This window comes from Perca fluviatilis, chromosome 21 (assembly GCF_010015445.1).
Source record: "Perca fluviatilis chromosome 21, GENO_Pfluv_1.0, whole genome shotgun sequence".
Taxonomy (NCBI): Eukaryota; Metazoa; Chordata; class Actinopteri; order Perciformes; family Percidae; genus Perca; species Perca fluviatilis.
Window position 1 is genome coordinate 5,586,618 of NC_053132.1, and position 14,850 is coordinate 5,601,467.

Consider the following 14,850-nt stretch of genomic DNA (forward strand, 5'->3'; position numbering starts at 1 on the left):
TTCAAATGCATCGCCGCCTTCCCGGGATGCTTTGCGGGCGCGTTGAAGTCGCTTGACGTCACCCATAAGAATGAAGTGGAGCGCGGCGCGACAGAAATGTTGCACGACCAAGGTTGATCTGCACGGTGTCACGCTGAGTATGAAGCGTGGGGACATGACGGTTTAACCTGCAGAAGGAGAAAAGGCGTGTTTTTTTGGTCCGGTGCCGGCCGTGAAGGACACGGCAGTGTAATGGTCGCGTCTCTCACATGAGGGCCCTGTATACTCAGTCCCCCCCACCCCCGTTGACGTCATCTTGGGCTTTGGGCATTTTTCACCATTTTATAGACCAAACAACTGAGCCATTTATCGAGAAAATAATTAACAGATTAAATGACAATAAGTAAGCATTTGTTGCAGCACTACATAAGACAAAGATAAGCAGCAAACCCTCACATCTGAGAAACTGGACCTAGAGAATGTTTGGCTTTTATGCGTTATAATTTACTAATGATTTATCGTTGAATTGAAATAGTTGCAGATTCATTTTGTCATTTTTCTAGCGCCGGTCCTAACCTCTTTCCTTTTTCACACCCAGGTATGTGAACTCCTCTTGCAGGGAGTGTGTGGTTTACAACTTGGACCTTTTACAGGAGCAGAGTGCATGTTCATCTCATAGATAGATGTGCCACACCCCAGCATGAAAGCAAAACCTGCTCTCGACCACGCATCTGGAATGACCCTCAGCACACACACACACACACATACACACACACACACACACACACACACACACACACACACACACAGCCGGCATTCAAAGCCATGTATAGATGTTTCCAGCGCCGGGGATGTGACAGAGATTGAAGATAAATTGCTTTTCAGATTAGAGGAGGAGGAGGAGGAGGAGGAGGAGGAGGAGGAGGAGGAGGAGGAGGAAGCATCGGCGGAGCAGGGGGGTGGGGGGGATTTGGCTTCATGGGCTCCAGCCCATAATGGTTTCTCAAAAGCCCCGAATATTTTAGTTTTTGTTAAAAATACGGTCTAACTTTGTGTCATTTTCTCCTCAGTCTGTCTGACTGGGGGCAAAGAAATTTGTTTGATATCCTATACAAAATTACGGCGAACGCCGGCTGGTTACGAGACGACCAGTCACATCACATGACAGTTAAGTTTAGCTGTCTCTACAGTTAAATTTACCCGAGAAAAGGTGACTGTGAGCCGGGTGCAGAGCACCGTGACGGGACTTTTATTTCTGCGGCCGTTAAGTTAAGTTTAGACACCAATACGACTAGTTAAGATTAGAAAAAAGATTGTGGTTTGGATTAAAACACAGTCAGAGACAGTTGGAGAACAATTAGATATAAAATAGGATGTGAGCTCTACAGGATGATTCTTTGCCTTGGCAACTATGAAGTTTTTCCTAAATGATGGACAGATTTTTAGGCATTCTGTTATCTAAAATTGCTTGGAAAATAGTATATTCCCCCCGGAACCACCGTAGGTTTGGACTGACCCCCAAATGTGGAGGAGGAGGAGGAACAAAAAAGAGGATGAGAAAGAGAAGGAGGAGAAAGAGAAAGAGAAAGAGGAGGAGGAGGAACTCCGACAGCTGCAGGAAAAAGGGATTAGAAAGACGTCTTACTGTACACGAGCCCAGCTGGCCTCTCAGAAAATCCACGATCGAGACCAACGTAGCATGCCACCTGTCAGGGCGATCAAAATTAAAATCGTACATTTCTTGAAGCACCTGAATCTCACAGACACGTGTGTGTACAGTAGTTTAGAAACAGCATGTCTTACAAGAAGCGTACTAATAAGACGTAGACGCATAACCCGGATTGCCATGGTCTCCTCGTTGCCACTTCTCGAGCTGGCATACCCAGGGGAGGGCTCTGTCACCTTGGATTAAAGCATCTGCTGAATAATGCCTCTTTGCACGTCACTGGGTCTAAAGAAAGCTTTAGCGCAGTGTGCATAAAGCATTTTGTGCACTCAAAGCTTCGTGGTATGGATATTAAACGCCAGCCTTCCCTCCTCCTGCATGTGAGCAGAATATCACGTCTGATAATATGTAGAGTAGTTGTGTAAAAGTAGTAATTTGGATTGAAAACGAGCAGGAGGAGGAGAACCAGGGGGACGGAAGTCCCCCGACGCTGCAAAGTCAGAGGATGGCAACTGACTAAGTCTATAAAATGTCAGACGATATTGTAACAAATACACAAAACTTCTGCTTCTTCTTTTCTGCAGCAGAAATACACATCTACGGGGTAAAGGAAATCATTAGTGCCTTCAGCAATTAGATAAAAAACTCAAACTGTCTTATGGTATTTTAACTGCATCATTACACAATTATGCAACTCTCTGGCACTTTAATTTCTTTTTTCATTGCTGCGAATATTGCACTTTGGATACTACTTATACTTTATTATAAGCTTCTTCAGGTTATGAATTGCTTATTGCTTGTTCGAACTTCCAGTCGTCTTAAGGCCTTTTTATGGTCCTGCGGAGGCTCCACGCAGAGCTTTTGCTGTAGCCTACGTAAGTGGCCTGAAGTTTATACTTGTGCGCTGGTGTGTGTACGTCGAGCCGGCATGTGTGTGTGTGTGTGTGTGTGTGTGTGGGAATGTGTGGTAGAGCGAGGGAGAAGTGAGAGAGTGACGGTGATTACCTTTGGAGCGAGTAGCGACTCTAGAGTCATAGTGAGTCATAGTCTCCCCTGTGTTTTCTGACCACGGTGGGGAATCTGGAGCAGGAGAAGTTAACCCTCTCCTGGATTTCATGTTGTTTACGGAGAAGGAGAACCAGGAAATGAGTCGGGGGGGGGGGGGAAATGCAACGCTACCAAGCCACCACTGAGTGATTTGCGTCGCTGCGACGTATAGTTAAATTTTTTGAGAGGTCAGGCTACTGCACAGAGGGGTCTGCAGGGTTACGCTGTCGATTCGACGCAGAAGCATAAAACAGCCTTTATGTATGTGTTTTATACTGTACTGTCTATATTTTAAAGTGTTCCATTATCTTTAATGTGACTATTATCGCCACTGTTCATCACATCCCCAACCGGCACCGTCAGACACCGCCTACCAAGAGCCTGGGTCTGCCGAGGTTTCTTCCGAAAAGGGAGTTTCTCCTCGCCACTGTCGCTATAGCTACTGCTAATGCTTGCTCTTGAGGGAATAACTTTAATTGTTGGGGTTTTGTAAATTATAGAGTGTGGTCTAGATCCACTCCATCTGTAAAGTGTCTCGAGATAACTCTTGTTATGATTTGATACTATAAATAAAATGGAATTGAATTTTCTTTTTCTTTTGAGGTTAAGACCACATGAAAGTTTTCTTTGACTTTTGACGTACGAGAGTTCAAGGGACACACCTTCGACCTGGTTTTGTCCGAACAACGGTCCAAATCTGAAAGATAAAGGTACTTTATTTGTCACATACACGTAGCGAAATTCATTCTCTGCATTTAACCCATCCCTCAAGGGAGCAGTGGGCAGCCAATCACAGCGCCCGGGAACCAACTCCAGATCTGAGCCAGTGCCTCGATCAAGGGCACTGACCGGAGAACCTAGTACATGTTTTTGATGGTGGGCACCCAGAGGAAACCCACGCAAACATGGGGAGAACATGCAAACTCCACACAGAAAGGCCCGGAACGACCTGGATTCGAGCCCAGAACCTTCTTGCTGTGAGGCCACAGTGCTAACCATTAGGCCACCATGAAAGATGTTCCATTTACAAAGATATAAAAGAGTGCAAATCTGAAAATGTATCGTATCTGGTATTTCTCTGACGAATTACTTCAACGCGTGCCCTGGCCTAGCTTGACCAAATCTGTCACAGCAGATCGAACATGAGCTCGCAGATTCGTCTGCTTCCAAGTGTTGCCCAACCTTTCCCGGTGAAATGAAGCAATGCAAGTGAGCATGAGAACAAGCAGGTCAGATGTGTAGAGCCTTGGAGAGGTTAAAGCTGCTCTAATCAATCATTTGTTATTCTTAAGATCAATATGTCAACGGTTAACGAGAAAGGTGAAGCTGAAGAACCCACAGAGAATTATAACCAAAACTCTACAGCTCCTTTCAGCTCTGCAGAGCGGCTTAAGCAGCATTTATGCTTCTGCATTAAATCGAATTTGCAGCTGTGAGGATCCTTGATTTGATTGGTTGATTGGTTGGCCCTAGACTTTTGGGGGCCCTAAGCAGGATTTGGTTTGGTGACTCTCCACATTGTAACACGTTGCCACTGCACTTGGCACCAACTTGTGTATTGTATATAATAGTTTATGCACTCATAATGTACAAATACTCATTTAAAGACTAATGTGAGACCTATTAGCAGCAACACTATCTTTTAATAGACCGGCTCTGTTATGAGCTCTACTGTGGGACATTTCAAGAGCTCTTGGGGGCCCTCCGGTAGCCACGGGGCCCTAAGCAGCCGCTTAGTTTGCTTATGGGTCGGGCCGGCTCTGGATTGATAGATAAGTGAGCACTGATCTGAACACATTTGAATCTACTATTAAAGAGCATGTTTTGTTGGGAACTCAAACATTGGATTTTAATTTAAACGACCCCCCCCCCCCACCAGGGGGGGATGCTTAACTTGTATCGACACAGTGGGACCATCTGTCCATCATGGCTCCTCACAGCCAAATCTGTGCGCCGGGACACAAGCTAAAAGGGTTTCCCCTTTTCTGGATGAACACGGATCCGTTCCTCTTTTACCAAAAAAATAAATAAAAAAATAAAATCCGTCCCTCCTCCTGTCCTTTACCTTTCTCGTAGCAGTGACGTCTGATTAGGATGTGGCTCAGCGGAGAGCCGTTGCATTATTAACTCCACACAACCACCAAGAGGGATCGAGGTATTCCTCAGTCGCGTATGCTCTCGGTTTGTGTGGCACAACGTGGGCGGCGCGTCGAGGAGCCCGATCCAGCGGCTCCGCGCATGCAGGACTCACACGCCGAGTGCGAAGCGTGGGGACGTGACGGTTTAACCTGCGTAAAGAGGAAAAAGCGTGCATTCATTTTTTTTTGGTCCGGTGCCAGCCGTGAAGGACACGGCGGTGTCCGTGTAATGGTGCGCGTCTCTCCAAGGTGGATTCGGTTTCCAGTTAGGTAACACAAACGGTTCTGCTTTTTCACGAGAAACCGAGCCGCACGGAAAAGGACGAGGATCAGCTGATCACCTGAAGAGACAGCTCTGCTCCCGGACTCCTCGTGAAATCATCTTAATGGATCATTAAATCATCCGTGGAGACCTGATTATTTCTGGTTTCTCTCCCCCAACCCCGGCTGCACGCGCCTTTTAGTTTTCTTCTCTGTTGACAGAAGTGACATTTCAAACATCTTTTCTATTTTTTTCTTTTTTTTTTTTGTTAGTTTGTTTTTCTGGTGCATTATCAGCAAATTGTGCGACTTTTTTTTCTTTTTGTGCACATTTTAGAAGTCAAAAGTTGAGTGGAGAAAAAAAAAATGTTTTGTCAGGTCACAAGAAGACATTTCAGGACACGCGTGAACATTATGTGAAAAATAAAGGTGTGGAAATGCGTCGCAAATACTTCTGTCTGCTTGAGGTAAGTTATCTGCGCTTCAGCTTCATCTTCCAAAAAAAAAACTTTTTTTTGCTCTCTTTCCTTTGCCTTCAGTTTGGACATTTAATTAAAATAGCTTAATAAAAGCAACTGCATCTGTCTTATTCTCGCGGATTTCAGCAGAGCATAATCTTGATGCGATGGGGGGATTTAACACTATCATCCCATCCAGATGTCAGTTTTGGATTTTGTCTCCATCTCACAGCTATTTAAAAAAAAAAAAAAAAATAAAAAAGCATCCCTTAAATGAAATCCTTTCTCTGAAGTAAAGAGCTTTGAACCAGGACAGTAATTCTGACAGACAGACTCGGGGGTTGATTTTCTTTTTCCCCCTGCATCGCTTCCCTTGATTACTAACAATCTGCATCTGTTACTTCGCTGAACACGCAGATGGCGTGTTTGTAAACACTGAAATATGAACTAGGACCCTTGGTTTAAGAAATGCATGAGAAAACAATCTCAAGTGACATGATTCCTTCTTTTATGGGACTGGAGTTGATAAATGATGATGCTGGACTCCCCGGATTTGGGACACTGGAGATTAGAAGTGTTAATGCAGCAAGTGCACTCCTCTCACTTCCTGTTCTCATGTTTGGATGCCATAAAGAAACGTCCAATTAAAAAAGAAATGTTAGTCTTAAAGAAAAATTAGTCATCTGATGTCATCTCTGAACAATAAGGACAGTTGGACACATGCTTAAAGATGCCTGAGGGGAATCACTGTGTGTGTATGTTATCAGTTGTGTGTGTGTGTGTGTGTGTGCGCGTGCGTGCGTGCGTGTGAAGCTGCCGCACTAAGAATAGTCAAGAATCCTCTGAACCCTTTTTTAAAATCCCTCCTGCTTTCTATTTGTGTCCCCCATTGTTGTGATTTAAGACCACGCAGGGCCCCCACACTCATTGCAACTCACATGTCTGCTATAAGGTAGGCTACATTTACTCAGATGACCGGGGATGGTTTAACAGTAACGGCACCAGTCTCACCAAGAAGGGATGACCTCGGGGGTCATGCAATACCTTTCTCTTATGATCACTTTCTTCCTCACCTTGCACGTACAATTTCATATCTGAGTGAAGACGTGTGCAGCCTTTCCAGCCAAAACACTGATTTTCAGGTATGAAAGTAAGTCTATATTTGGATTAGTACTGATACTGCTGAAGTTAGAATTATGTAACTTGCATTAGATTACAAAGTAGTCTCTTAAGGCTCTTTCCCACTGTCCACAAAAACACCAACATCCACTAACATCTGGCTTTGTCTTTAGTGGCAAAGGTTACAATCGGCATGTATATCCGGGACAACTGACTCTGCAGTGGTCACGGGGGTTTATCCGCCCCAGCTCTGATAGGCGCGATGCGATATGACGCTTGTCGAGTCCGTCGGTTTTCTGGGACATTTTTAGCCACAAATTACATCCGTCTGTGCAAGCAGCGCTCAAACATCGTGCCAAATTAGTCTGCACCGAGTTTAAAACGGAGACTGAATGAGCAACCGCTATAAAAATAGATATATAAATATAAAAAGGTAGCTCAAATCAGGTATTTCTGATTGGTTCATAGCCGGGATATATTAACCATATACAATACCTATGATTCAAATTCTTTTGCACAAAAAAATCTAAAAAATCAATAAAGAAAAGCGTGGCCGGGTTGGCTAGGTGGGTGGAGCGGGCGCACATATACTGAGAGGTTTGTGCCTCGACGCAGAGGCCCAGGATTTCGGGTCCGACCTGGGGCGATTTCCTGCGTGTCTTCCCCCTCTCTCTCCCCTTTCTCACCTAGCTGTCCTGTCAAAAATTAAAGGCGGAAAAGCTCAACAAATTATCTCAAATAAATAAATAAAAATACACGAGACTAATGAACTGAGAGCTGGTGCCATGGAGGGAAGCAGTTCATCTACACACACCCACACACACACATACTGCCATTACACAGAGCCAGTTGAAAATCGGCAAAGTATCCCTTTGAGTAGACGCTATATTTAAAACAATTTCAGCGCTTTACCTTGCTGTCCGACAGCTCTTTACGACGGGGAACTGATTATCTCTGCTCTCTTCAAAGCCACCAGACTCCTTTTTGACAAAAACAGTCATTTTATCTCGCAGAACACGGGAGTTGCTGCTCTACAGCTGCCGCTGTCGGTTAGTTTGTGTTATTGTGTGCCTTTCTTTAGCAATAAGCAACAGAAATAGCCTGCCTCTGCTAGCGAAGGCTAACGCTGGGTTTCCACCAGCAGCTTTTATTCGACTGCATCGCCGCTGTATCTGTGACGTACAGCGGATACCAAGCAAGATTGTGTCCCAACAACATGATGCTGACGGTGTACACGTTTCACAGACAATTTGTTGTTGGTGTTTATACACGTTCCTATCAGTTTCTATCTGGCCTATCACATACTTTGCCACTTTAAAACGTGTTTAGTTTAGTTCAATTTGTTCAAAACTGTTGCTACAATGCTACTATTAGCCTACTAAAACCAGAGGTGTATAGTCCAGGTGCCAGAAAGTAGAAATCCTGTCCAGCAGCTGTCCCAACCATCACTAAACCAGCTCCTCTACCAGGTAGATGAGCTCGTTAGTGAAAACACCTGTTCTAGATGTAGAGGCAGATCCAAAAACATGGCAGGATTTTTACTTTCTGTCACCTCTGACTAAAACATATAAAAACTCACCAGACATATCAGCTGCCTGAGCAACCCTCCACCAAGCTAGCTGTTAGCTGAAGTCATGCAGAGACGTATCATAAAATCGGCTGTAGGAAAATCGCCATCTTTTAATTCGCTCAGAATTTTGAATATAGCATGTGTGTATGGACCTTTTTCACAGCAGACATGTTGACTTGTCATAGTAGGAACAGAACAACTGAAATTGATAACCTTAACGATAGCTCAGTTCCATCAAGTGTCCCAGTAAGCTATTTCAGTGAGTCAGCATGCACAATACCAGGACCTCTCCTAAGTGGAATGCAGCCATCAGTAATGGTTTAATACCAGGACCTCTCCTAAGTGGAATGCAGCCATCATTAATGGTTTAATACCAGGACCTCTCCTAAGTGGAATGCAGCCATCAGTAATGGTTTAATACCAGGACCTCTCCTAAGTGGAATGCAGCCATCATTAATGGTTTAATACCAGGACCTCTCCTAAGTGGAATGCAGCCATCATTAATGGTTTAATACCAGGACCTCTCCTAAGTGGAATACAGCCATCAGTAATGGTTTAATACCAGGACCTCTCCTAAGTGGAATGCAGCCATCAGTAATGGGTTTGAATACACCTGTGCTTTTTCGACTATGACATGTCAAGATGTCTGCCGTGAAAAAGGTCTATACACGGGAGAATACATTGGAGACACGTTCCCGAGTCTGCTAGTCACTCTGCAAAAGTTGACTCAGCGGGGACGGCGGTGAACATCCTGGCACTTTCGCAGCAGACTTGACTCATACCGCTGCTCTCATATGGAATGAATTGAATCGCTCTGCCATTAATTCAGCTGCCTGTGGAAACCCAGCGTAACGCTACCTGCGCTGCGTTCCATAGCATATGTGCAGCTAGCCCAGGAAAGGTTATTTTATTGTGAATGTGCTATATATTTATTAATAAAAAATCTATTTAAATTGGAATGTGACTATAACTTTCATATTGATCATCATGATATTCATATTTACGTACCTGATGCCAGTTTTATAAAAGCAATAGCTAACGCAAAGTGAACAGTAACTGTCAGATAAGCGTGGAGTAGTGCAGTAAAATGAAATGTAGTAGAAGTGTAAAGTAGCACGAAATAGAAATGCTTAAGTACTTCAAAACTGTGCTTAAGTAATGCTACTTTCTACTTCTACTTCACTACATCTCAGGGGGAACTATACTTTTTACTCCACTACATTATCAGCTGTAGTTTCTTGAATGTTATGTTGAATATTTTGCAGAAAGTGTTCGTGCAAAAACATGATCAACCTCTACAACTTGCGTAATCGTTCAGTGAAAAATCTCCATCTTATCATTATAGTTTGAAATTGAGTCCTTAAATAGGCCTGGGTGAATATTTCAACCTGCTTTCAATTCAAATGAACTTGTTTCACTTGTATTACTTATATTTGTATTATTTAGAGGTGAAGGCTGCGATTCTGGAGAAAGGTTGATATTTTGAACTCAACGCCCAAACAAATACAACCCCTCCCCTATGCATCTACTGCACAAGCAATATTGCCCCTCTGGGGACGAATACAAATCTGCTTGACTTGACTTTACTGTCCCTCTCACTCCCACTGCAGTCCTCTATATACATCCATCCATCCAACATTCTGCTTTATTATTCCTATTGACATTTTGCAGGTGAACCATGCACACCTCTATAGGGCTGCTGCAACACATGCACACTGACATTCAATGGATATGACAGAAAAACACTATAGGAAACCATATTCAGCTGCAAACCTATCTGCTTCACTGATTTCAATACAGGCCTAAAATGTGCTCTAAGTTGTAGAGCTGCAAAGATGAATTGATTAGTTGTTAACCTTTAAATTAATCGCCAACTATTTTGATAGTCGATTTATTTTTTTGAGTTATTGTTTACAAAAGAAGAGTAAAAATTCTCTGATTCCAGCTTCTAAAATGTGAATATGTTCTAGTCTCTTCTCTCCTCTGTGACAGTAAACTGAATATCTTTGAGTTGTGGACAAAAGAAGACATTTGAGGACGTCGTCTTGGGCTTTTGGAAAAACGATCCACATTTTTCAACATTTTCTGACATGTTAGAGACCAAACAACTACTGGATTAATCGAGAAAATAATGGACAATGAAAATAATCGGTAGTTGCAGCCTTAGTAACTTGTATGATGAAGGAAAAAAAATAATTAAAACAAGTATTGGATCATAAAGCTTGATCAAGACATCCATATGTCTAAGAAAGTCTCATGTTGACAAGCTCAGTGCAGAAGTGACCGCAGCTGTTTTATGCGAAGGCATCAAAGACATTCATAAATCATACAGCGATATTAATAACCAGGTTATGTTCTAAATCTCATCCTATATGTCATAACAGGGAATAATGTGCATGTAAAGATGCTAATGTAGATGAAATATTATAATGAAAGGATCCGTCCCCTCAGTGGAGAAGCAGCCTGGATACAGACAGTAATTGAGAACATTTTTGATGTACAAATTAATGTAAATTGAAGGGTAATTTCAATATTTTTCAACCTGGGCAACCTATTTTCCCCACACATTGGTGCCTAAGTGATTAATGTCAACAAAAATCTTTGAAATTGGTCCAGTATTGAGTGCAAATGCTGTAACCGGCAGCTGTGAACCGGCAGCTGTGAACTGGCAGCTGTGAACCAGACTGCAATGTAAAAGTGCTGTTTTTGCCGCTGACAGACTCAGATTATTATTCTAAGTGTCTGACCGCATTATGGTGAGGTTCCCTACAGAGATAGACCTTTTTGTTAAAGAGTAAGATCCTTTTTGTTTAACCAGAAACGGCTCTGAAATCGCCAAACCCACCAGACTCCATGGAAATAATCAGTACTTTTAGCGTGTATAGAGCCAGCATATCTCCACATGTAAATGGGTGAATTAAAGGGTTTATTTCAACCAAACCAGAGTGGTGATTGTTGGAATAAATAGGATCCAGGTTGAAAAATACCCAAAAGTTACCCTTATAAAGAAGAATTAAGCCCTATTCGCATGGGACGAGTATTGGGGACCTGTAGTAATTTGTAATCATTATGGAGCTCGTCTGTGATCTTAATCCCGAATCTACCATGTCTGTAATTGTCAAATTTCTGTTTCAAACACTGTGGTTGTGTGACAATATTAGTCCCGTGCGAATCGCCATCTCAGTAATTCAAAGTTGTATTGGCTTTGTTCCGGAGGATATCAATACATTTGAGTAAAATACAGACTTCACTTATCCTGTGGGAATCATTTCTAAATCACAGAAGGTCACCCAGTTATATTAGTCCTGTGTGAATAGGGCTTAAATTGCATATTCCTCCCATGTTGCAGAAATAGGTTTTATACTTTTTTTTAATTATTATTATAGATGGAGATATGTACTGTATTTGCAGCTCTTAGCTTCCCCTTAACCAACCAAAAAAACAAAACGCTGCTCACACATCAATGCATCCATGGTAATAATCCTTAAAAACATATATAACACTATGAAGGGCATTTATTGTTACCGTTACATGTACTTTTAGTCCAGTATCTCTTTGAAGGCATGACTTCTACATCTAATGAGTATTTCTACATTGTTTTATTCCTACTTTTACTCGAGTTAAAGATGTGAGTACTTCTTCGGCCACAGAAATCGCCACCCCGCTGATTTAAAGGGGAACTATGCAGTTTTTTTTAAGCTAAATTTACCTTAACTGAACAGCTTCGGAGTCATTGGAATGGTTAGATGACTTTTTGGGGTTGAATGGTGGTCGTCTCGCTCCCCCCTACTGCCTGTGAGTGGAAAAACCACAGAAAAAGAAGCAGAAAGCTAGGAAAGCGTTGTCGGAGGAACAGAGAAAGAGGAAACGGCAGACTGACCGAGCGAGGAGTCAGACACGAGTAAACATCGGAGTTGCCAAAATATCTATTCTGAAGCTGTAGGGGGGGCTCTATAGAGAAACCTGCCAGCAAAAAGAGAGAAAACAGCAAAGAAACAAAAATGGCCAAAACTGCATAGCGCCCCTTTAATACAGGCTTGTTTCATCCTGTTGTTGATATTGTGGCTGTCAGTCAGCTGTTGAGCTTTAATTACTTGGAAGGAGGCAGACAGCGAGCACTAGTCCAGTAGGTTACTGTACTCTCATACCTGCCCAGGATTTACTGAGCGTGAAGGAGACTCAGGAGCAGTTCTTTGAAATCTGGGGCAGTCTAGCATTTTACATGATGCGACGCACGCACCCTAACTCACTCACTCACTCACTCACTCACTCACTCACTCACTCACACACACACACACACACACACACATACATACACACACACACAGTGCTGGTACCTCCCATTTCACGCTGCTGTAACCATCGGGTATGAATGTGCTTTTCCCACTTAAGAGTGACACATTTAATGAGGCAAATAAATGTATTTAATTGAAAGGAATTTTTTTCTTTATGTTCTGTCTAAAAAAAAAAAGCTGTTTCTGTTTCAGATGTTGCATTATGGAGAGGAATGTTTTATTCAAGAGGGAAATTAAACATTGGCTTTGTGGGTAATAGTAGCCGCCCTCCCGTGTCTGTATTCAGCTACACCGACGTGTCGCCTAGTTTAGGGTCAACTGGAGAGGCCAAAAACATAAATAAATGATGAAATTTGAAGGTCTATTCTGCCTGTCATAAATGCCACGAACAGATGCTGCCTGTGTGCCAGCAGTGATCACCGGTTTCCAGATGCAACATGCAGCACAATGCACACCTTCACTGGTGGGTTTTTTTTGGAAGCTTTCCAGCTTTCACAAGAAATCCCGTTGAGATGAAAATGTGTGGATGAAATATGAATCCACTGTGCTGTCATTTTACGGTCACGTGCCGCCGGCTACAGAGTCCGTATCAGCGGCAGTTGCTATTTGAGTTTAGCCGACAAAAGGTTACTGGGAGCCGGCTACGGGGCACCGCCTGTAACCGTTTAGGCACCAAAACAAATAGTTTAAATTTAGGAAAAAGATTGTGGTTTGGGTTAAAACACTCCCAAGGAACGAACACACGTTTCCTGGGTAGAAATCTTGTGTTTTCCCCGCTCCCCCTGCTTGAAATCCCTTTGTTTTATGACCCACCCAACCTCCTCCATAAGTGGTCCACAGCACTCTTACAGAGCTGGTTCATGCGAACAGCTTGCAGTTTACTCACCTCTTTACATCCACGGTATGGAAATAGAGCATGGGGAAAAGAGCAAAAACACTGAACTCAACTGAGACCCAGCAGATAGATTCCCATAACCTCTCCTGAGCTGACTATAGTTTTATAATTATGTGCATTATTTAATGTTTTCCCCCTCTGCTCCGCACACACATGTAAAGTAGGCTAACTGCCACCATGCACACGATGCACAAACCCAAAACATTTTGAATTAAGCATTATATCCCTCCATGAAGGCATTTCTCAGCCTTTATATTTTATTGAAACCTTGTATCTGTAAACATGAAAGAGTGTTGACGTGATTAGAGGGTACAAAGTGCTCCAAATTAGGCGAGAGGAGTTGTTAATACATGCATCGTCTGCTCAAGGGCACGGCGATCTTTCAGCAGGATTCAACTTCATCGAATTAAATGATAAGGAGGCAAAGAAATAGCTGCGTTTAACACTATGTTATGGCGATATCTGACTAATTGATTTGTGATTTTTCTCTGTTCGCAGGCGTGTGCCATCCTCAGCCTCCTGCCCTCAGGCTCTTTGGCAGATCTGACATGTGAAGCTCTTCTCATGCTTTCAGGAAATGTCTCCCGTAAGTCGACGTTTACAACAACAGCAGACGGTACAAGCTTTTAAAAGGCAGGAGCGTCCCGAGTGTTTCGAGTCGCTCCACTGTTACTACACTGGTGATTGAATTGATTTTCAGTCTTTCCTATTTCACAAGCACTACTGTAAATGCCAAACCCTCGTCCTTAATCACAACCTTGTCCTTTTGTTTATTGGCAAAATGGCTTCTCTTCTTATTCCGTCTCCACGTAGACCTCCCAAGTACAGCAATAGTAGGTAGTTAATCACTTCAAATCGCAGCACGCACCCAGAGAACACACACTAATATGCACAAATGCACAAGAATAATATTTTATTTGCCTCCGGGTTTAGTACTCACAAATATGTCCCAGGTAGCTCTGAACAGATAATATGAAGGCTCTTTGTGCTGTGTGTTATTATGCTTTATTATCGCGTCTGTACTTTTTTAACACCGACCGAAATGTGTCTGTGGGAACAAATATTAAAAAGTGTAGAGTAGGGGTGCAACTCATGACTTAATCAGTTAATTATTTATCCAATAAAATCAAAAATAAAGTAAAAAATTCCCATTACAGTTTTTCAGCGCCCTAAGTGCTGCGTTCGACAGTTAAAACCCCAAAATATTCAGTGTATTATAATATAAAATTCTCACATTGAAAACATAATTGGATTATTTAAATAGGTGTAATAGTATAGTTTCTCTTGACCAACTGCCACTTTTCTCGTTTGAAAGCCATGATCTCTCTCTCTCATGGGTGGGCCAAATTCTCTGGGCGGCAAAGCAGAGAAAGGGGAGGTAACCTTGCCCCTTATGACCTCATAAGGAGAAGATTCCTGATT

The 14,850-nt window shown here is 42.7% G+C and overlaps 1 protein-coding gene across 4 annotated transcripts in view; it reads left to right on the top strand.

Annotated features, from left to right (window-relative positions):
* Positions 1 to 4,717: 4,717 nt before the first annotated feature.
* LOC120550763 (corticotropin-releasing factor receptor 1-like) overlaps positions 4,718 to 14,850 on the top strand; it is a 96,562-nt gene continuing 86,429 nt past the window's right edge. For 2 of the 4 annotated variants that reach the window (XR_005637777.1, XM_039787562.1), the window contains exons 1-2: positions 4,719 to 5,558; positions 13,927 to 14,014. Coding sequence is in view for 3 of the 4 variants with exons in the window: in XM_039787562.1 (XP_039643496.1) it covers positions 5,529 to 5,558; positions 13,927 to 14,014 (118 nt within the window). In the remaining variant the exon portion in view is untranslated. Of the gene's footprint in view, positions 5,559 to 13,926; positions 14,015 to 14,850 lie in introns of those variants that run through there. The other 2 variants (XM_039787563.1, XM_039787565.1) reach the window with 2 other exon arrangements.